Source organism: Erythrolamprus reginae, chromosome 1 (genome assembly GCF_031021105.1).
Source record: "Erythrolamprus reginae isolate rEryReg1 chromosome 1, rEryReg1.hap1, whole genome shotgun sequence".
In the NCBI taxonomy this organism is placed as follows: domain Eukaryota; kingdom Metazoa; phylum Chordata; class Lepidosauria; order Squamata; family Dipsadidae; genus Erythrolamprus; species Erythrolamprus reginae.
In genome coordinates, this window is record NC_091950.1 from 327298362 (window position 1) to 327322143 (window position 23782).

The 23782-nt window shown below is 40.0% G+C and overlaps 1 protein-coding gene across 1 annotated transcript in view; it reads right to left on the minus strand.

Moving 5' to 3' along the window:
• PLG (plasminogen) overlaps nt 1-23782 on the minus strand; it is a 48029-nt gene that overhangs the window by 18457 nt on the left and 5790 nt on the right. Inside the window, exons 3-12 of the mRNA XM_070733806.1 lie at nt 21225-21331; nt 19107-19221; nt 15951-16090; nt 12342-12462; nt 10311-10429; nt 8795-8954; nt 8132-8256; nt 7355-7565; nt 4557-4696; nt 737-885 (exon numbers count right to left, since the gene is read on the minus strand). Of these exons, the coding sequence (XP_070589907.1) occupies nt 737-885; nt 4557-4696; nt 7355-7565; nt 8132-8256; nt 8795-8954; nt 10311-10429; nt 12342-12462; nt 15951-16090; nt 19107-19221; nt 21225-21331 (1387 nt within the window). The remainder of the gene's footprint in view (nt 1-736; nt 886-4556; nt 4697-7354; nt 7566-8131; nt 8257-8794; nt 8955-10310; nt 10430-12341; nt 12463-15950; nt 16091-19106; nt 19222-21224; nt 21332-23782) is intronic.

A 23782-nucleotide genomic window follows, 5' to 3' on the forward strand; every position in this document is an offset into this window, starting at 1 on the left:
ATTCAGTCACTTCAACTGTGTCCGAGTCTTGCAGTGTCTCATTTTCAATTAGGTTGTGCAAATAGCCTAAGAGACTATGAAACCAGAGGTCCAGTTTGGTCTAGTGCCATGATGGCAAACCTATGGCACACCTGCCACAAGTGGCATGCGGAGCCATATCAGTGGGCGTGCGAGTTCAGTTCCAGCATGATGACCAGCTGGTTTTCAGGCCTTCTGGGCCCACTGGGTGTTGGGAAACAGCCTGTTTTCAGCCTCCGGAGTGGATGGGGAGGGCCCATTTTTTGCTCTCCTCAAGCTCCGGAGTCTAGGAGACTGGAGACTGTGAAAATGGCCTTCCACCCCCACCCCCAGAGGTCCTCCAGAGGCCAAAAAAATGGGCCATTTCTGGCCTCTGGAGGACTTCCAAGGGCCATGGGGAAGGCTGTTTTTGCCCTCCCCAGGCTCTGGAGCCTAGGGAGAGCAAAAAACAGAACTTCCTGTTCAACCGGAAGTCAGCAAATGGAATGTGGACCTACCGGGAGTTGGGAAGGCCATTTTTGCCCTCCCTAGGCTCCTAGAAAGGCTCTGAAGCCTGGGAAGAGTGAAAAACGGGTGTGCCATCACATGCAGAAAGGGAGGGTGCCATTTTCTTCTCCTGACTCCAGGTATTACTATGTCCACTATTCAGACTTTTTTTGTCTTTCTTATTGACAATTGTTAAACCAGGGGACTGATTCTTCTGGCCAATGGTACTTACATTTTTCTCCAGTCCTGACCTTGGATGAGTCTCAGGTGTGAAAGAGGTATGCTCATGAGGGACTTGTGACTGCCATTCTTGGCAGGTTATACCACTCACTGTGGTTGCAATATGTCCACGATAGTCTTTACCACTTCCAATCCTACAGTCTTTAAAAAGAGAAAAGAATGAAATAGAACTTGCTATTATGTGGGATACAATATAACAACACAGGTTGAATAGCAATTTATGAGAAATTCTAGGAACTGCCATTGTATGTGATAAAACAGGCCTGAGGGCTAACAGTTATTAATTTTACTGGTAGTTGTGGTCTGAAATGAGAATATTTGGGATATTTATTATTATTGACATTTTCATGGGTCTTTTCCCCTTTGATTTGGAAGGTGTTGGTGTTTTTATCTTTAATTTTTAAAATTTCTTTATTTTTTTAAAAAAATCCTTTTTAATGGGAATTTACTAATAAAAAAGGTTAATAAATATATACGAAAATCAAAATGGAAGAGATGTGGATAAATTTGAAATATTACAGCCTAATTAACCTGAGGCATTTAAAATTTGAATCAGCTTAAAAGATGTTTTAGCGAATAGCATATTAATACAATATAAAAAATCTGAGCAGCTATTTATTATCCAGATGTCAAAAGTAAAGGAGGTAGCATTGGATTTGTATAACATAATTTTTAAAATTGAATTATTGATGTATTTAAACAATTTGATGTTGTTGGTACTTTACATTGTACTGTGATTGGTGAGAAAATTTAAAAAAAATTGTGAGGGGGAAAAAAAGAACATTTGGGATATTTGAAGAGAATACTGAGGGCAAATGTTTTATCTTACAAGAAGTGAAACTTAGCAGCAATGGGTTGCTCCCGGTTCGGCCCAGTTCTAAGAACCAGTAGCATTGGTGACAGGAGGCTCTGCTACCCCCACCTGGGATACTTCTGCGTATGCACAGATGCGTCGTACACAAGCGCATACCAGTAATAAAGGAGTTTAGAACCCACTACTGAAGCCCAGATTACTTCTGAAAGTTTTAATTTCTGACATTTTCTGGACTGTAGCCACAAAGGGCATTAAAACAATTCAACATACATATGGTGGATGCTGAGTTTAAGGTGAAAGGGCCCACATTTTCCAGGTCTATGTGATAGGTTTACAGGAATGAATAATCTGAAGAAAAGGGGAAATGAATAAAATCTCTGAAATAAGAATAAGAATAAAGAATATCTGAGATTTATGAGTAGAGGCAGAAGGAATAGATGAAATAAATAAAAATTTATTTATTATTTAGATTTCTATGCCTCCCTTTTCTGTAGACTCAGGGCGGCTTACAAAGTGGGAACAATATAAAAAAGACATGTGAGAAAACCAAAGTTAAAAATAATCTAAAATTTATCCCAATTATTAAAATAAACCCATCCCAACGGTCATTCATATTCATTCCATTTACTCTCGTATATATATATGGCCTGACCAGGATGCCAAAGCTCAATGGCTCCAAGCCTCCTGGCAGAGATGAGTTTTTATAGACTTACAAAAGGCCTGGAGGGGGACAGTACAAATCACTGGAGGGAGTTGATTCCAAAGAGCCAGGGCTGCCACAGAGAAGGCTCTGCCCCTAGGTCCCGCCAGGCAGCATTGCCTAGCTGACGGGACCTGGAGAAGGCCAACTCTGTGGGACCTGACCAGTCGCTGGGATTCATGAGGCTGAAGGCAGTCCCATAGGTAACCTGGTCCTAAGCCATGTAAGGCTTTATAGGTCATGACCAACTCTTTAAATTGCATCCGGAGACCAATCGGTAGCCAATGTAGCTTGTGGAGTGGTGTTGAGACATGGGTATACCTTGAAAGTCCCATGATGGCTTGCATATATCTTTTCTTTTAATATTAGATTTATTTACTGTTATATTGTTTTTATTGTTGTTGTGAGCCGCCCCAAGTCTTCGGAGAGGAGCGGCATACAAATCTAATAAATTGAATTGAATTGAGCAGTAACTGCAATCTCTGAATGTTCTTTAAAGGTAACCCCTTGTAGATTGAAATGTAATTGGAATGAAATAGATTGAAATGAAATCAGAAAGAAGGAAGACTCAGAACAATCTTAGTGAGGATTCCAAGAGTAATCAGATTGTAAGCCCAGAAAGACTTTACAGAGAAAAGATAATAGATAGATAGATAGATAGATAGATAGATAGATAGATAGATAGATAGATAGATCGATCGATCGATCGATAGATAGATAGATAGATAGATAGATAGATAGATAGATAGATAGATAGAAAGATAGAAAGATAGAAAGATAGATAGGGATGGACTGACAGACAGATGGACGATGGAGATCAGTGAGTCTCAATCTTTTGGTACTTGAAGCAAAGTGAAATTTCAAAATAGCCACAGTATGACTATCAATGTAGAAATAATCAATGAAATATTGTGCTGCACAGATGGAATAAATGACTACTATAAGGGTGGAATGCCTGTTAAAACAAATTTCCTGCTCAGAATAAATTGTATTTCTATTTTTGCTCTGGTAGCTCCACAATTCATTGACAGAATCCTTGGTGGGTTTTCAATATGAAACCTGAGCATCAATGTTATACATGATGGTTCAAAAGACTGACCACCAAGGTCAATAAAATTTTACTGTACATTCCAGTGAGTAAACATAGCAGTGAAATCTAAGTCTTCAGTCATATATCCACTTGTCTTGAAATAAATCTCTCAGTTTACATTGTAACACTGTTATTATTATTGTTGTGAGCCGCCCCGAGTCTTTGGAGAGGGGTGGCATACAAATCTAATAAATTATTATTGTTGTTATTGTTATTGTTGTTGTTATCATTATTATGAGTTTAATTATCTAATTGTGACTGAAAATTCATTAGAAATGGAATATGACTTCTATTGAAGTACAGACAAAGAATACACAAAGTTTAGGAAGAATAAAATATGGAGATAAGTATTAGTGATGATAAAATCTCCAAAGTTCAAGGTACCAAACTCCTTAAAAAGAAACAAAATTAAATGAGAGGATGGGAGAGGAAGGAAATAGCTTCCTCAGAAAAAGAACCCACTTAGAATTCTAAGTCCTAATCATCTGCTGCTCTGATCTTATGCAGGAATTTTTCAGAAATAAGTACAGTAATACCTCATGATACGAACTTCGTGGGTTCGGGGTTCGGGGGGTGCTGGCAAGCCCCCCAGGCTGGCTGCGACCTTTTAAAACACCCGCGCCGCTTCGCAGCTGTCTCCTGAAGCCGAACGCTAAAGCCGAACTTCCGCGTTCGGCTTCGGGAGACAGCTGCGAAGCGGTGCGGGTGTTTTAAAAGGTCGCAGCCGGCCTGGGGGGCTTCCCAGCAACCTCCCGAACCGAACCCGGGGTTCAGAAAAATTTTGCCTCTTCTTACGAACTTTGTTCGAGTTACGAACCGGCGTTCGGGAGGCTTCTGGGAAGCCCCGCCGCCCGGCTGTCACCTTTTAAAACAGCCGCGCGGCTTCCCAGCAGTCTCCGAACGCCGGTTCGTAACTCGAAAAAAGTTCATAAGAAGAGGCAAAATTTTTCTGAACCCCGGGTTCGTATCACAAGTTGTTCGTAAGACGAGGGGTTCGTATCTTGAGGTACCACTGTATCTAAAAAATGAATAGAACATAATACACAGAACAATGGACTTGCCTATAGATTGCTAATGGTATCTTTAAAACCACATGGCTTGAGCTGGAGTGATCTCCAGTCACCAAGTCACTCTTTTCTGCATTGAAAACAAGGTTAAGAGTGGTGTTTGCCCGGTTGCTTGTTCTAGGAGAAGAGGCAAATGCATACCAGTGGCTGGTGTCTGCGAAGTTTCTGGTCTAGGGCACTTTTGCAGGTTGCAGTATTCCCATCTTGTCTCAGGATCAGTAGTATAACACCAGGGTGCTTTGTCACCGTCTGGGTTTCGGCAATAGTTCCTTCTCAAGCCCCTATTAATAAATGCATATAGTGGATTAAATCTTATGTTATAGAGCAGAGATGGGCAGTTTGGTGATGGAGGTACAGCATGAATAAGAACATAAGAACAGCCATGCTGAATCGGGCCAAAGCCCATGGAGTCCAGCATTCTGTGTCACAAAGGGACACATCAGTTGTACATGGGGATCTTGAGCAGAAGGAGAAAGCAAAACCCTCCCTTTCCCTTGACCCCCAACAAATGGCACCCAAGGGAATCCTGCCTGCCTCAACCAACATAGAGGCAGCACATGGACATCCGTTTCAATAACCACCAATACACTTGGCATCCATGAATCTGTCTAATCCTGCCTTGAAGCTATCCAGGTTGACAGTTGTCACGACGTTTTCTGGAAGTGAATTCCATAAACCAATGACCCTCTGGGTGAAGAAATATTTCCCTTTATTTGTCCTCACTTTCGTACCTATGAGCTTTAGGGAGTGCCCCCTCATCCTAATATTGTGTGATAGATAAAAGAATTTTTCTCGATCCACATTTTCTGTCCCATGCGTGATTTTATATTCTTCGATAAAGTCACCTCTTAAACGCTGTCTTTCAAGACTGAAGAGACCAAGGCGTTGCAACCTGGTTTCATAAGGGAGGTGCTCCATTTCCTTGATCATTCTTGTTGCCCTTTTCTACACCTTTTCCAGTTCCATGAATACTTCTTGGTGAGAATATCCATAGACAAAGGATGAATTATCAAGACCATACATTTAGAAGAGCATCTCTCATTGTAGAACAAAATTCTGTGAGTTCAGGTTGTTTGCCTGAATACATATTTATATCTTTATAATAGTCATATTAAATATTTCTGTTAATTGAAGAAGCCAAAAAAACCTTGTACCCAATTTTCAGATGAAACTGCCAACAAATCTACATGTTCTGATAAATGTGCACCTTCCTCTTTGTCTCATAATGTTTACTACTTTCCTAAGTAGTTATAAAAATATATAATATTATCTCATCACTTTGCAGGTTTTATTATGCCCATGTTTATTGTTCAGTTGCTGTTCTGCTTTGGCCTATCCAGATTGGAACAAAGGGAGAATCCACATGCTGAGGTTTCAAATAACACCCTTTTATATATAAAAAGCAGGATTTATACAAGCAAATTCATGCATTTCAGGCCATTTTGACAGCTTTCCATGTTAAACCAGATAACAGATAAATGTCCGGGCAGCCGCCAAGAGTCAAAGCTAATTATCACATTCCTCAGTAAGAAAGGGGTTCTTCAGTCACCACACACACACACACACACACACACACACACACACACACACACAATTGTCCAGGTTTTGCTCACACAGCTGCATCTCTGCCTGATGGATTTAGAAGCATAATAGCAGGTTGCCAGCGTAGCATTTCTGGAACCCCAAATCTAGGACTGCCACCATTATGAACGTTACAACACCGCACCCAGAAATCCTCCTTTATATCCTGTCTGGGTATGGTTAACTGTTTCCTAAAGATATAACTGTCTAGACTTTCTTTCATAGATTCACTTTCTGAACTTTTTCCCATAAAGCTATTCCTGTCTGCTTCATGACCTTCTGACCCAGGCATCTAATAGGGTCTCCTGATCTCCCATGTCTCCCTCCTCCTCTGACTCAGACATTACTATCATTGGGGTTTCTACAGTCTCTGGAGGTTCCTCAGATTTCTCAGGCTCCAACTCTCCCTCACTCTCACTATCTGATTCAGTTGTCAAGAACACTGGCCTAGGGTACCAAGACGGGCCCAGTTCATCCTCCTGAGAATCTGTGACTAACTCGGTCGTGGACCACTCATGACAGTTGCTTAGTCATCTCCCACTCTTTGTGGCTCCATGGACCTTAACACATCAGCCACCAGCCCCTGTCCTCTACTACAGGTTTGTCCAAATTCATGTTCATTGCATCAATGGCATTATCTAATCATCCCATCCTCTCTGTCCCTTTCTTCTTTTGCCTTTAATTTTTAAACATCGGGGTCTTTTCCAATGTCCTTTCTTCTCATTTGGTGGCCAAAGTATTTGAACTTTGTGTTTGATCACACCCATTCTATCCAAAGTGAAGTAGAAGAACAATCAAGAGCAGTTCTTCCCTTTTGTAAATAGAGCTGGAGTATCTCTGATGTGCTATTTGCCCAAGTACATTGCCTATGATTGCTCATGGGAAGGGTCATTAATGGATCTGTCTCAGGGGTGAAATCCAGCAGGTTCTGACAGGTTCTGGAGAACCAGCAGCAGAAATTTCGAGTAGTTTGGAGAATCAACAAATACGACTTCTGGCTGGCCCCAGAGTGGGGTGTGAATGAAAATTTTGCAATATCCTTCCCCCAGGAAGGGGGTGGGAATGGAGATTTTGCAGTATCTGTCCACTGTCACGCCTACCAAGCCATGTCCACCAAGCCACACCACACCCACAAAGCCATGCTCACGGAACCGGTATTAAAAATATGGATTTCATCACTGATCTTTCCACGTGGAGATCAGCTATATACCAAGATCATTGTCATAATTTGAACAGAGGAAAGACTATTTACTGCTCCTATTGCGTATGATCCGAAGAAGGCTATTTTGTACCCAAGGGAATTTTGACATTTAATGGCCAACACACACAACAGATAATGAACACTACAAGGAACCTACGCAGATGGGAATGCAGTTGGTGTCTTAGAGTGACGATGGGGGCGCATAGAAACCCATGCTTGGCATTTCTTCCCTGTGGTGGTCACTGCAGCAGTACCCCGATAACTTGAACCGTCGTCAGAATAGCAATCATCAACCTGTTGAGGTACTTGTTGAGGCACCTGTGGATTTACTTGGGGAGGTATTTGGGGAGGAACAACAGGGACAGCAGCTGCATTGAAGAAAAAAAGCAGAAATAAAAACAACTTGTGGGAAATTATAGTATCTTCTTTGTTGTCAAAGGCTTTATAATCAATCTTATTAATGTCCCATTCTCACATAATTATATAGTAATAACAGTGCAACCCTTCCTATTTTTATTATAGATCGATGATTTTGCTTGTATTTATTTATTTGCTTGTTAACATAAAGTGCATTCTGTTTTACAAGTGTGCAGTAGTTCCAAACCACTGTGCAAAATATTTTAACCAGAAGAAATTTCTCACGCTTCTCTTAATAGCTAAACTCCAGACTGTATTTCTAAAATTAGAAGACTTCTATCAACATTTTGAATTGATCCTGTGAATAAGTACTAATAAGCACTAATATGAAATACAGTAGATATAATAAGCATAACAAACTCTGTATTTAAAATATGCCATACATAAATCATATTGAATTCACTCAACTTGCCAAGTCTATTTTTATTTCTCAATGTTATTTTGGTTTTGTTTTAAAGTTCAAAACATTTTATTTACTTCACCCCTTTCTCAGTTACACAAATATAAATATTCTTACCAGTAACTGTGATGATATCACAGTTGGGAATGTTGCAGTATTGCCATCGAGTACTTGGGTCAGTTGTATAGCACCAAGGCTTAGTCTCTCCATCAGGGTTTCTACAATAGTTTTGTTCTAAACCTCTGAAATAAAATGTTAAAATATTCATGATAGGGAGAGCCAATGGTAACAATAGGCATAGCAACTAAGTCAGCTAATGGAAGCTAAACGCATCTTAGTCTGTGCAGAGAATTGAAACTGAAGCTAGAAGGCTGGGTGTGCTCAATCCATTCTCTGCTGAAATGAAACTAACTGTTCTCTGCTGCTTGTGTGTTTAATTGTAACTGCTTGAAGAAAAATCTACATTGATATTGTAAATACACATCTGTTATTCTTGTATATAAAGACGTCTCTCATTTAAATGAATCCTGCTGTATCAGTCTGCCTGTGTGTGCTTTCTGGATTTAATTTTCTGCAACGAATTCTGATATAAAATGTACATAAAAGCAAGAGGGGAACAAGAGAGTGTCAAACATTACTAGAACATGAAGTCTGCGTTAATAAATTGAAAACAAAGCAAAGTTATTTTGAAGCAAAATAACCAAATCGTTGTTTGTTTCTGAGTGCCTTGCCTTTTTCTTTACTGTAGCAACAAGATGATGACATAGCTGTTTAACATACTTGCAAGGGTAGTTTTCTGGAGTTCTTCCATGGTTATGAGGTTCTTGGGATGCCCATGATTGACAGGTTTTTCCTGATTCAGTTACTCCTATATTTCCTCGATAATCTTCTCCATTTCCCACAAGACACTGGTGACCTGTAATAGCTGGTGGAGCCGTAGCTGTATCCACAAATGTAATATACAGTAAAATAAATCAGCACCATCAGAATCTGTATGCTAAAAATGGCAAAGCCTTGCAATCTACAGATGTAATAAGCCAAAGAAGCTACGGTACATGAAAAAAGTATCACGGTAGTCCTCCTTTAGTGAATGCCTCATTTAGTGACCATTTGTAGTTACAACAATAAAAGATAACCTTGTGAAAAATCACTTGTGAACAACTATCATTTATGACCTTTGCAGGTCTGTAAAGCAAAGGAAAGCTGAAGTAAGGTCATAACCACAGTCACAGTTTCACTTAGAGACCACTTCACTTACAACAGTTGTGATCACTAAATGAGGACTACCTGTACCACGCTTCATACTTTGGAAATATAGACACAGTGGTGGATTCCTGCCAGTTCGGAGCGGTTTTTTAGAACCGGTAGCGGAAATTTGCTGCCACTCAATGAAATGGCAGCAATGAACCACACTCCTAAACTAGTCCTCCAGTTACCATGGCTTGCAAAAGAAACCCTCTGCAAATGTGCAAAGGTTTTTTCGCATGCGCAGAAGGTCTTTTCTGTGTAAGGATGTATGCAGATACAAAACAGGCCCTTCCATCACAATGTAAATCGGTAGGGAAGATAAGTAGGCCCCACCCCGGTAAAGACATATAGAATATATGTGTGACATAGGCAAGTAGAATATATATGCTATTCTCTTAAAAGCTAATTTGAAAAAGTTGCTTTTGAGAGTACTGTATAACTTATATATTATATTTGTATACATGTTTCTGTTATAAAAGAGAGATAACAGAATAATAAATTGAACTTAATTGGAATGCATGGATTATGCCACAGAATAACAATGTTCAAGTTACCTGCTGTATTGTAATGCCTTAATTATAGTATAGCTATTTAATGGCCAGCTATTAAACTCATCCACAGCATGATACCATGGCCTTTCGAGACTAAAGAATGCCAATCCAATGCAATTAAACTCAATACTGAATAATTGTTTGCCTGTTATCAAAATATTTAGATTAATATTTCACTTGAACTAAGATACAATCTTGATGATTTGATGGTTATATCATTTAATACCTATTTATATTTCTGCTTGGGAGCTTATTTTTATTTTCCAATTATATATTTTCCCCCTGAGCAGTATTAATATTGCCTTTTTGAAATCTGTATGGTTGAATTTGCCAGTTTTGTGAGGCTCAGCACTAACTTTACCCATTTTAAACATCTGCTGCCAATTTCATAAAATTAAAAGCAAATTCTCTTACTTAAATTAAAACATTGGTTTCTCTACAGAATGGTTACTATATCATAACTATCACTGGTCAGTAATTACATAAATGATACTTACAGCACCGTGGAATGTTACAGAATTCCCAACGTTTTGTCAGGAGGGTCGTGAAACACCAAGGACGTGGCTCACCATCCGGATTACGGCAGTAATTTGATACCAAATTCTTTTCTGGAAATCTGAATATTGGATGGAAAAAGTAGAAATATCTGCCTACCATCTCTTGAGGCATTGAAGTCAATTGTGTTTCAATGTTGATAGAATGGTGCTCACCCAAGATAATGTGTACCTGTACTCCCCTTCCATTATACCACATTTATGATTTAAAATTTCTTCCTGTTAATCTCTTCTGGAAATTCAGAGAATACTCAGAGCAGATTTGACACGTGTGAAATAAAGACAGAGGAGCAAAAGGAAAAGTCCCTCTGATAACCAGAATTTTTTTTTTAAATGTAGCCCAATACAGGTAGTCCTCGATTTACACTTCATTTAGTGACTATTCACAGTTACAATGGGATTGAAAAAAGTGACTAATGACTGTTTTTCACACATGACCATTGCAGCATCCCCATGGTCATATGACCAAAATTCAGATGCTTGGGAACTGACTCATATTTATTTATTTTATTTATTTATTTATTAGATTTTTATGCCGCCCCCCTCCAAGGACTCGGGGCGGCTTACAACATGACGGAACCATATATAACATTCTCAATCCAATTAATTTAAATTTATAAGCTAAAAAACCCTCAAACCATAAAAAGACAGTCATTCCCATTCAATCAACTTACTCTTAACACATTTGTCGGCCATGGGGCTACAGTCTAGTGGCCCCAAGCCTGGCAGCATAGATGAGTCTTAAGACTCTTGTGGAAGGTGGGGGGGGGGCAGTGCATATCTCTGAGGGGAGCTGATTTCAGAGGGCCGGGCCCCCCACAGAGAAGGCTCTTCCCCTTGGCCCTGCCAAATGACATTGTCTAGTAATGGGACCTTGAGAAGGCCAACTCTGTGGGACTTAACCTGTTGCTGGGACTCCTGTACAGAAGGAAGTCCTGCAAGTATTCTGGCCGATACCATGTAGTCTGCAACCGCCATAATATTTATGATGGTTGCAGTGTCCTGGGGTCACATGATCACCTTCTGTGACCTTCTGACAAGCAAACTTCTCCCACCCTCCTCGCCTTTCAAAAAGCTTTAAAAACACAGCTTTGCCAGCAGGCCTGGGCCGTTGAGCAACAACATTTTGCTCCAGTCGCTACAAATGAATGAATGATGGGTGAGTGTTTTTAATCTTGGGTTTTAAAATTTGTAGTTTGTTTTATCCTTATATGCCGCCCTGAGTCCGTTAGGAGAAGGCTGGCCTATAAATTGAAATAATAAATTAAATAATAAATAAATGGGGAATCCAGATTCACTTTCTGTATCAGCCACGTTACTAACATAACAACTTTAGCGATTCACTTGACAACTGTGCCATGAAAAGTTGTAAAATGGGGCAAAACTCACTTAACAAATGTTTCACTTAACATTAGAAATGTTGGGCCCAATTGAGGTGGTAAGTTGAGGACTACCTGTATCACCACAGAAAATTATGTAAATGTGGGTATTGGGCTGTGTGTGTTTGTGTGTTCATCAAAATCCAAGATAGTAAGGCTAGTGTGATTGAATGCATTGATTGTAAGGTGTAAAAAGGGACAATTGCTTTTATTGTGCCATCAATAAAAGTCTTGACTTTGTTAACTACCTACCCTCTGAACAGATATCTCTGCATGTCAAATTACATTATTTCTGTTCAGACTACATCTTTGAGTTTAAAAAAAGAAAAAAGCAACCAAAAATATCTTTGTAAGATGCCAAAGGCTTTATTTCTCATACGGATGAAAAGTACTACCATAATGAAATTTGGACTAAAAGTCTTTCCAGTGAACCATGTGTGCTGTTTAATATATTACATTAAAAATAAGCTGTACGGTTGCTTTTATTTTCAAGGAATCAGCTACCTGAAATTATGTGTTTCCCGCGCACACTTTGACCTTCCTTCATATGTCACTAATAAGGACCCATGAGTGAAACTCAGGCTTGTAGACTTACTTGGAAGGAATGTATCCATGAGCATGAGGATCTTGAGAAGCCCATTCCTGGCAGGTGAGACCAGATTCTGTTGTGGAAACTTTGCCTCGATAGTTTTCCCCACTGCAGTGCATACACGTCTCTGTAAGGATAAATAACCATGGGTGAAGGAGCTTTAATCTATTAGACTTCCAACCCACCCCACCCCCGTCTTATGGATGGTAGGAATCATGATGCCCAAGTCTTCTGCTCTCTGAAATGTTATCTGTTATCCTAGATTGCTCAGCAATCACGTTCTTTTCCTTTTATAAGGAATCTAGGATGGTAAGGACTAGTTCTTGAAATTGCTTTGAGTTAACTCTAAACAAAAACAAACAAACAAACAAACAGATCTTTGATCTGGGACTGGGGTGGCATATAAATCCAATTAATAAAATAGCTAATAAAATGAATGCCTGGAATGCACTCCTTGACTCTGTGGTTTCTTCCCCAAACCCCAAAAACTTTAACCTTAGTCTGTCTACAATGAACCTTACCCCATTGCTAAGAGGTCTGTAAGGGGCGTGTATAAGTGCACCATTGGTTCCACCATCCCTGTCTTACTGTCATATTATGGAAATTTACCAGTACCTACTTTGTTTCTGTTTATGTTCATACTAATACCTGGTATTTTGTACATGTTTTGACAAATGAATAAATAAAATTAATTAATTAATTAATATTTTCATTTTGTCTTTATAGGTGCCTAACTTACACTCTTGTGTAAATCAGGAGTGTCTAACTCGATTTCATTGAAAGCCGTATCAGTGTTATGTTTGACCTGTGGGAGGGGGGGCATGACCAGCTTCACTTCACTTGTGTTGGAAGCCCCTGTGGTGGCCTGAGTGATTTGCCATTTTCACTGGCCGAGGCATTGTGGGCTAGTTCTTTGCTGTTCTAGAGTGGCCCTGTGAGCTGGATCTAAACACCCTGTGGGCTGGATCTGGTCCAAGGGGCCTTGAGTTTGACACCCTGATGTAAATGGTGTAATGGTGAAGGCATCAATTTAGAAACCAAGAGATTGCAAGTTCTAGTCCCGTCTTAGGTACCAAGCCAGCTGGATGAACTTGAACCAGTCTTTCACTGCAGGTCCAAATCCCGGTGAGGGTATGGCTAGCTGATAAGAGCATAATAGCTCAAAATAAATCTATACTAGTCCCCCTTCTTTTTCATTATCAGCAAAAATATGATACACATATAGATTATAATTTATTGGCTATAAAATTTTTACTCTCTTGGCTCTGATAATCTTTAGTAACTTGCAGGCATAGCATGATGATTTGCCAAATTCTTGAAAAGATATTACAATAGGACAAATGGAGAACTTTTCTCCAGTCTATTACAACATATGACATTGTTAACAGAACTTCTAACTTTGTTCAATGGTTTGCAAACTTCTGTATAGGTCTGGCATTTGTGTAGACATGGATTGGTATAAATGGACCAATGGGTGCTTAGAAGGAATTTTTTGTAATAAAGTTCATCTCCATCATATAATACTTTTGCCGTTTAAAAAAACAGAACATTTACAAATAACATCAAATTATTGACTAGTAATAGCTTAAATATAACAATAACTTTTAAATACATATAACATTTGTACCATTCTAGATTTGCAAATGTTTCAGCTTCTGTTAATTGTCAATGTTTTAAAATATTATCGTTTTCATTATTATCAAACTACGGTGATCCCTCGTTTTTCGCGGGGGATGCATTCCAAGACCACCCATGAAAAATGAATTTCCGTGAAGTAGAGGAAATATATTTTTAATGTATTTAATGAGTATTTGGACTTTAAAAACCCACCCTTTGCATTAAACAGTCATTCTACAATGTTTCTCAGCTGGAACTACGTGTGATATCCTACCATTTTCCTTAATAGAGGACAGGTAGTACTGTAGAAGAATTTTATGATTTTTTAATGGATTAATTTTTTTAATAGATTTAATGGATTTAAGCCCCCTTTGAAAACCCATGAAATAGTGAATCCGCGAAAAATGAACCATGAAGTAGCGAGGGATTACTGTATTTCTATTTATGAAATGCTATCGTTAGAGAAGTTTCACATTTCTTGAGAATAAATCCTTTGCTATTCATGAAACATACATAGATTAATTATATGTACGATAAGTAATTATCATTCCACCTTGATCACTTCAATTATATTATAATTATGTTCATGTTTTATTTTATTTTAAATAGAAAATAAATATTTTCTATTTATAAAAAATGAAATAAGCATAAAAAAGAATGCAATAACATCACGTCTAAATGGCATTTACTTGGAAAACTATTCAGTTATCAGTTGTTAAATAAATACTAGCATTATTCCATGTCCTATCTTATACAGTGGTACCTCAAGATACGAACCCCTCGTCTTACGAACAACTCGTGATACAAACCCGGGGTTCAGAAAAATTTTGCCTCTTCTTACGAACTTTTTTCGAGTTACGAACCGGGGTTCGGAGACAGCTGGGAAGCCGCGCGGCTGTTTTAAAAGGTGACAGCCGGGCGGCGGGGCTTCCCAGCAGCCTCCCGAACGCCGGTTCGTAACTCGAAAAAAGTTCGTAAGAAGAGATAAAATTTTTCTGAACCCCGGGTTTGGTTCGGGAGGTTGCTGGGAAGCCCCCCAGCCCGGCTGTCACCTTTTAAAACAGCCGCGCGGCTTCCCAGCTCTCTCCCGAAGCCGAACGGCAAAGCAGAACTTCCGCGTTCGGCATTCGGAGACAGCTGGGAAGCCGCGCGGCTGTTTTAAAAGGTCACAGCCGCGCTGGGGGGCTTCCCAGCACCCCACCCAACCCCGAACCCGGAAGTTCGGCAAAAGTTCGGGGTTCGGGGGGGTGCTGGGAAGCCCCTCAGCGCGGCTGTGACATTTTAAAACAGCCGCGCGGCTTCCCAGCCATCTCCCGAAGCCAAATGCCAAACCCAAACTTCCGCGTTTGGCATTTGGAGGCTGCTGGAAAGCCACGCGGCTGTTTTAAAAGGTGACAGCCGGGCTGGGGGGCTTTCCAGCAGCCTCCAAACGCCAAACGCGGAAGTTTGGGTTTGGCGTTTGGCTTCGGGGGACGGCTGGGAAGCCGCGCGGCCGTTTTAAAAGGTCACAGCCGGGCTGGGGGGGGGTTGCTGGGAAGCCCCCCAGCCCGGCAGTGACATTTTAAAACAGCCGCACGGCTTCCCAGCCATCTCCCGAAGCCGAACGCCAAACCCAAACTTCCGCATTTGGCGTTCAGAGGCTGCTGGAAAGCCACGCGGCTGTTTTAAAAGGTCACAGCCGGGCGGCAGCAGTTTTTTTGCGGGTTTTTTTTGGTTGCACGGATTAATTGACTTTACATTGTTTCCTATGGGAAACAATGTTTCGTCTTACGAACCTTTCGTGTTACGAACCTCCCCCTGGAACCAATTAGGTTCGTATCTTGAGGTTCCACTGTATTTGAATAAGAAAGTCCTATTCCAATATTTACTCCCCCCCCCTAAAAATTGTACAGTGCAGGTAAGAAAAATAGTTTTTTTACCTATACATCATTGAAAAGAACAATACTTTGCATTCAAAATATTCTTAAGGAAATAAAATTCCAGTGTATGCAATTGTACCTTCGCATTCATGAATGTTGCAATAATCATATCTGGTTTCAGGATTTGTTGTATAGCACCAGGGACCTTGTACATCTTCATCTGGATTTCTGCAGTAGTTTTCTTCTAATGAAGCATTAGGATAAAGAGAAGGTGTATAACTAATAAAAACAAAAGAAAAGATTATTGTTACAGAAGTCCTACCTTTTTCCCTAGAGATTCAGAAGTTTAAGCTGTAAAAGACACCTCTTTGACTCATAGTTTAAAAATAATTTAATCTTCATTCTGGTCAAAGAATGAAGTCTGCTTTGACCAGAATGAACATTAATTTATTTTTAAATGGCATTGCTATCACTTTGCTTTGGAAACTAAAGCAGAAAATATAAACTTATTAAAGATGAAAGAGCTAACCAGATAAATAGAACAATCACAGGCAAAAAAAAACCCCAATGAGAGTACAGAGGGAATTTTTGACTTCCTGCAGGCTTCCCCATTGACTTTTCTTGGGGGAAACAGTCAGGGAGCGTCATAAATCATGTTACATGATCCTGGGGATGCTACAATGGCCATCACTTTGCAAATAAAACTGATCTGAACCTGTGGAAATCTCAATTTTACTGGAGTAAATGCAGGGGCAAGTTCCAACTTGCCTTGCTGCTGGTTCGCTTCCTCCTGATTTGCATGGCTGAAGTGCAACACACACCCCCATTTTTTTAAAAAAAAAAAAATTCTCAAAACAAAATGGTGACACACGCACAGTGCTGGAAATCTGGCTTGTGAGCATGCACAGAAATTTTTTTTTTTAAAGAAATTCGGAAAACGTTTTGAAAAAAATAAAAAAAATCCAAAAAATGGCAGCACCCGCAGACTGGCACCAACCGATCCAGTTTGGTGATGTCACTATGACATCAACAGCAGTCATTACTGGTTTGGGTGAACTGGTTCAAACCAGGAGGAACAGTAGCGGGTTGCAGCCGTATGGCCCAATATGGCTTCCTGGTGCGGAAATGGAGCTGTGCACGAGATTTTGCTTCCTGTGCATACACAGAAGCCAAATCTCACGCTGACATGCATGTGCCCACCCACTGGAGGTGCACGCGTAGGTCAATGGGAGCATACCGGGAGCACCGGCGACAGGGAACCCTTGCCTGGGGAGGAACCCACCCCTGAGTAAATGGATCCTAGACATTTTACATATTTGAATGACACCAGGTTTGGATAAAAAGTGTTCACAGGCCATAGTCAATAAGAGTTTAACCTGTCAAAAGAAGACATTTAGAACTGCTGGAGGCTTCCAGTACTTTAAACAAGAGAGGAAGCTAGAGTTGAAGTTGCTCACCTTTTCCCCCATCCCCACCCCAGGGGAAAAGGGGGAAGGTTTTAAGGGAAAGACAGTGCTTCTCTGTAGAAAGTTCATATGGGTAAAATCATTTCTTTCTTGCTTATACCATTGCTTTTCCTGATATTCTACTTACATAATTGTAGCATGCTACCTGGGGAATTTTAGGAGTTGAAGTCTGCTCATCATAAATTTGCCAACTTTGAAAAGCACTAAATTATACCATATATAACATATTTTTGCTGATAATGAAAAGGAAGGGAGACTAATATAGATATATTTTGAGCGTATTTGCTCTCATCAGGCAGCCATACCCTTACTGAGTTTTGAACCTGGGCTTATGGCAGTGGCCTTAACCTCTAGGCTACTGGTTCGGCTCCTTTCAGCTTGTACCAGGGAAGGGTTATGTGATTTTTTGTTGAGTCACCCTGAGTGTGTGTGTGTGTGTGTGTGTGTATACATACATACATACATACATACATACATACATACATACATACATACATACACATTATTGATATATCTCCCAAATTGTCCTCCAAGTCAAACCTTAGTAAATACAGTCTTGCAACTTTTAACAAGTGTCACAAGTGAACAATGCTACTTAACAACAACAGCTGCAGCAACAACAATGTCATGTGCACCCACAGTAAGAGGTTTTCCTGACAATGATTGAGAAATGGTTTTACTTTTTTTCAAAAACAGAAAAAATTGGCCAGAAGCTGTAACTCATTATGATAATTTTTTAATAAGTGAAGGTGAGAATGATAGTAAAAAAGTTTTTTAAAATATATTGTACATGTATTAATTCAAACCTTTGGGGAATAGCTTTAAAAAATCCCAGCAACAGCTATCTCATACAGCTGGAGTACAGATATATTAGCATTTAATCGTATTTGCTGTAACATGTTGGAATAGAGAGAAGCCAATGAAAATTCTAGTCGAAGCTCACTAATATGCTTCACTGTACTTTGTGCACTTTCAGAAAACTGTTCAGTAAACTTGCTCTTATTATTTTCATTTCATTTCATTTTATTGGATTTGTATGCCGCCCCTCTCCGTACACTCGGGGCGGCTAACAACAGTAATAAAAACAATGTGCGACAATCCAATACTAAAAACTAAAAACCCTTATTTTAAAACCAATCATACATGCAAACGTACCATACATAAATTGTGGAAGCCGAGGGGGAAAGAATATCTTAATTCCCCCATGCCTGACGACACAGGTGGGTTTTAAGAAGCTTTCGAAAGGCAAGAAGGGTGGGAGCTATTCTAATCTCTGGGGGGAGTTGATTCCAGAGGGCCGGGGCTGCCACAGAGAAGGCTCTTCCCCTGGGACCTGCCAAACGACATTGTTTAGTCGACAGGACCCGGAGAAGGCCAACTCTGTGGGACCTAATTGGTCGCTGGGATTCGTGTGGCAGAAGGCGGTCCCGGAGATAACCTGGTCCGATGCCATGAAGGGCTTTATAGGTCATAACCAACACTAGTAATTGGACAAGAAAGCAGATCCTGGGGAATTTTAGGAGTTGAAGTCCGCTCATCATAAATTTGCCAACTTTGAAAAGCACTAAATTATACTTCAATGAGGTGGAAGGCTTCGAAGTTTAATTACAAAATAATTTTTAAAAATCTCTATTCGGAAGACCCTGTTGAATTCAATGCAGCTAGTTCCTTTCAGGTACGCAAGCAGAAGATTGCAGCCTTAGTCATGGCTAACATTTGTGGAACTGTGCTACATACAGTTCCTACAAAAATTCAGGTCAAATAATTCTAAATTCATATGGCTATAGAAAAATGAAGGCTTTTTTTGCTGAGATGGGAAAAGGCCATACTTGGGTTTATGAGGACGGTTCACATTCCATTTCTGGCATACTACACCATTCTGTGTTTTTGATTCTGTTCCTCTGTAGTCCACTCCATTTCCAATTTGGCATTCCAGGAGATACACTGAAAAAAAAAATATGGTTATTAAAAATTGCTATTGTTATCACAGAACACCCTTCCAGATGGAACTCCACCTCAATGTGATCAAGTTGAACATTTTAAACCAGTTTAAATATTAATTCAACACAAATGTAAATCAAACCAAATTTTTATTTTTAATACTTTGATTTCCTGATGCTCATTCCCTGAACACAGAATATAAATTTCAGCTGGACGACAAATGAGTTATTTATCCAAATGCAATTAAGGGCTATTTTAATTACAGCATTGGTGACTACCTCAGGTTCTTTTTCCAATTGCAAGTACAGTAAGGGACATATAGTATGCCATGCCAAAGATAAAGAGCAGTAATGGCCAACCTATGGCACGAGTGGCACGCAGAGCCATATCTGCTGACATGTAAGCTGTTGATCTAGGTGAGCTCAAGCATGCATGTGTATGCCGGCCAGCTGATTTTTGGCTTGCACAGAGGCTCTGGGAGGGCGTTTTTGGCTTCCAGAGAACTTCTGGGGGGGTGTGGGAGGACATTTTTACCCTCCCCCAGCTCAGGGAAGCCTTTGGAGCCTGGAGAGGGCAAAATACGAGCCTACTGGGCCCACCAGAAGTTGGGAAGCAGGCCGTTTCCGGCCTCCAGAAGGCCTCCCGGGGTGGGGGGAGGCAGGGAAACTGTTTTTGCCCTCCCCAGGCATTGAATTATGGGTGTGGGCACTCACACATGAGTGATAGTGTGTGCTTATTCTCTTTCATCCCCTGAGGAAAAGAAGGTTCGCCATCACTGATATAGATTTTGATATAGATTGATATAGATTGATATAGATTGATATAGATTGATATGGATCAATTTTGATCAAGGGGACCATTTCCTGCTCTTTTGTAGCCTCCTACGCTCCTTAAAACTACTTCATGGAGTATCCCATATTCACGAAATATTATTGAACTCAGGGGGAGACAGGGGCAAACACTGAAAAAGAGGGAGCAACCAACACCATTTTATTGGTAGTCAGACATCACTGAACAAACTACAGGTAGTCCTCAACTTACAACCACAATTGAGCCCAGGATGTATGTTGTTAAGCGAGAAATTTGCCAAGTGAGAAATTTGTAAGAAATGACTTTTGCCCCATTTTATGACTTTTCTTCTTCACTTGCTAAGTGAATCACTGCAGTTGTTACAGTGAATTTGGCTTCCCCATTAAATTTACTTATCAGAAGGGATCACATGACTCTGGGCTATTGCAACTGTCATAAATATGAACCAGATGTCAAGCATCCAAATGTAAATCATGTGACCATGGAGATCCTGCAATGATCATCAGTGTGAAAAATGGTCATAAGTCACTTTTTTCAGTGCCGTTGTGACTTCGAATGGTCACTAAATGAATTGTTGCAAGTTGAGAACTATCAGTACATGTGGATCAGTCGGAAATCCCATCAACCTGTTGCATTCACCAACCACTACCTTGTAATGTTTTCTGCATTTGTTGACTTACACGAGCTCCTGATTGGTAAATCTTACAGGATTCTTGATTGGTTTATATTTAGCAATAGCATTTAGACTAATATACCGCTTCACAGTGCTCTTACAGCCCTCTCTAAGCAGTTTACAGAATCAGCATATTGCCCCCAACAATCTGGGTCCTCATTTGACCCACCTTGGAAGGATAGAATGCTGAGTCAACCTTGAGCCATTGGTGAGATTTGAACTGCTGAACTACAGCTAGCATTTAGCTGAAGTAGCCTGCAGTGCTGCCCTCTAACCATTGTGCTACCCCGGCTCTTTAGCTGAGCTTTGAAACAACTGCAGATAAACAGTTTCTTGCCTACTTCCATGTTTTACCATATCACAACCAATACCTTGAATTAAATGACCTTATGAGATCAAAATTCCCATAACAAAAAGAAAACATCAGCTGCAAAATTCATACTACCCCAACTTCCAAATTTCACGAATCATCATGTTGCCTAAGGAACTGCAAAAGGCATAATATCCAAAAGTGTACACTTACTTCGTTTTTCAAAGAGAATGGCCCCTGCTTTTCTTAACACAGCCGCTGTTTTAGTATTGTCACGCGATGTAATGCATTGCTGCTCTTTCGCTGTAAATAGAAACGCCCTGTGGAAAAGGAAGAGAAGAGAGACGCTTTCTTAGACTTAGAATAACTTCATTGTCACTTTGAATGTACATTAATCGGCATATATTAAAATGAAATTTCATTGTGTACGTCTGTCAAAGATTCACCACCTCCAATATGCATGACATATACATAGAATAGAATAGAATAGAATAGAATAGAATAGAATAGAATTTTATTGGCCACACAAGGAATTTGTCTTGGTGCATATGCTCTCAGCGTACATAAAATAAAATATACATTTGTCAAGAATCATGTGGTACGACACTTAATGATTGTCTTAGGGGTCAAATAAGCAATGAAGAAGCAATATTAATAAAATACATACATACATACATACATACATACATACATACATACTGTATTTTTCAGAGTATAAGGCACACCTTTTTCCTCACTAAAAGAGGCTGAAAATTCAGGTGTGTCTTATACCCTGAATGCATTTTTTTTGGGAAGCTTTTTTTCTCCAGCCCTAACTAGTACTAATGATCTTCCCACTTCTTACCTTGCAGGTTCTTTCATTGTTACTGTCTGCAAAGAATGTTTTCCAAACCCTATCTTTGTAGGGTTTTTTATTGTTCTATTTTCTCCTAATGTTTCTTTCCAACCCTAACCAGGTACTAACAATGTTCCCATCTCTTACCAATTTGCAAGAGCTTTCATTGTTAATCTTTGCAAATAATGTTTTCCAAGCCCTAAGTCTTTGAAGGTTTTTTTTTTCATTGCTCTAACTTGCTCCAATTGTTTCCTTCCAGCCCCAACCAGGTACTAACAATGTTCCCAGCTCTTACCAATTTGCAAGATCTTTCATTGTTACTCTTTCCAAGCCCTAAGTCTTTGATGTTTTTTCTTCATTGCTCTACTTGCTCCAAATGTTTCTTTCCAGCCTAACCAGGTTCTAACAATGTTCCCAGCTCTTACTAGTTTGCAAGCTCTTTCATTGTTACTCTCTCCAAATAAGTTTTTTTAAAGCCCTAACCAGGGGATAAAATAATGTGCTGAAACTGACCAGACTAAGGACGCTGGCCAGGTGAATATCTAGTAAGCAAATTATTTTCCCTATTTTCCTGCCCCAAAACTAAGGTGCATCTTATATTCCGGTGTGTCTTATACTCTGAAAAATACGGTGCATACAATATTATGTACATATCCACATACAGAGGCGAAATGCTACTGGTTCGGCCCAGTCTGCACATACCAGTAGTGGCAATGGCCAGTGATTCAGAAAACTGGTAGTAGTGGCAGTGCCAGGCTTCGCCCACCTGCCCGGACGTTGCCGTTTTCTTTTTTTTAACCCTCTATGCATGTGCAAAGCATTTTGCACATACACTGGGGATGAAAAACTGTGCATGTGATTGGAGGGTGAGCCAAACAGCATGCAAAGCGCACAAAGCATGCATTGCCGAACCAGTAGGAAAGTTAAGTAGATTTCACCCCTGCCCACATATATTATATGACACAGAGAAACAACACAGTCTAGTTTGGATGCATACATGTACATGGCAAGAAACTTTGTTGGTTTGCATTTTATTTAGAAGTATAGTTTGCCCAATTTGGAGGTACCTCCCAACTTATCATACAATTACAGGAACAAAATACAGTGGTACATCTATTTACGAACTTAATTTGTTCCATGACCAGGTTCCTAAGTAGAAAAGTTTGTAAGTAGAAGCAATTTTTCCCATTGGAATCAATGTAAAAGCAAATAATATGAGCAAACCCATTAGGAAAGAAATAAAAGCTCAGAATTTGGAGTGGGAGGAGGAGGAGGAAAAAGAGGAGGAGGAGGAGAGTTGCTGCCGAAGGAAGAAGGTGAGGTGAGGGGGGTCAAAAAATCCAAAACTTTAAAGCTTAAAAAAAAAAGACGGACTCTGAGGCGGTGAGGAGGAGCACGCGCCTCCCGTATACCCAGCACGAGGCTGCCTCACATACACTGTGCCAAAGAGAGAAACCCAGGGGGAATGGCAGGAAACTGGCCGAGCCTTCGTACCACTCTCAAATTTCCTGGGAAATTTTTCCAGGTTCAGGTTCTTAAGTAGAAAATGGTTCTTAAGGAAAGGCAAAAAAATCTTGAACACCCAGTTCTTATCTAGAAAATTCTTAAGTAGAGGCGTTCTTAAGTAGAGGTACCACTGTACATAAAAAAGCAAAAGAAGGCAGATAATCATAAAATAGCAGCATTAAATCCAGAATAAACGACCAGATAATCTGAACTTTTTATAAAGAGCTAAGGGCTCTCCTCTTCTTCTGCAACCCTTTATACCTTCACAAAATCTACTTCACTCAATCTAGATTTAGAGCGGAGGAAGAATTGCTAAGGAACAAAAGATTTTGCCAGTTCAAGCTGTGAGGGAGGAGGTCATTGGATCCAATTCTAATTCCAGATTAAATGTCAATACTTAATGCATAATTCTGGGAATTCTTTTACTAAT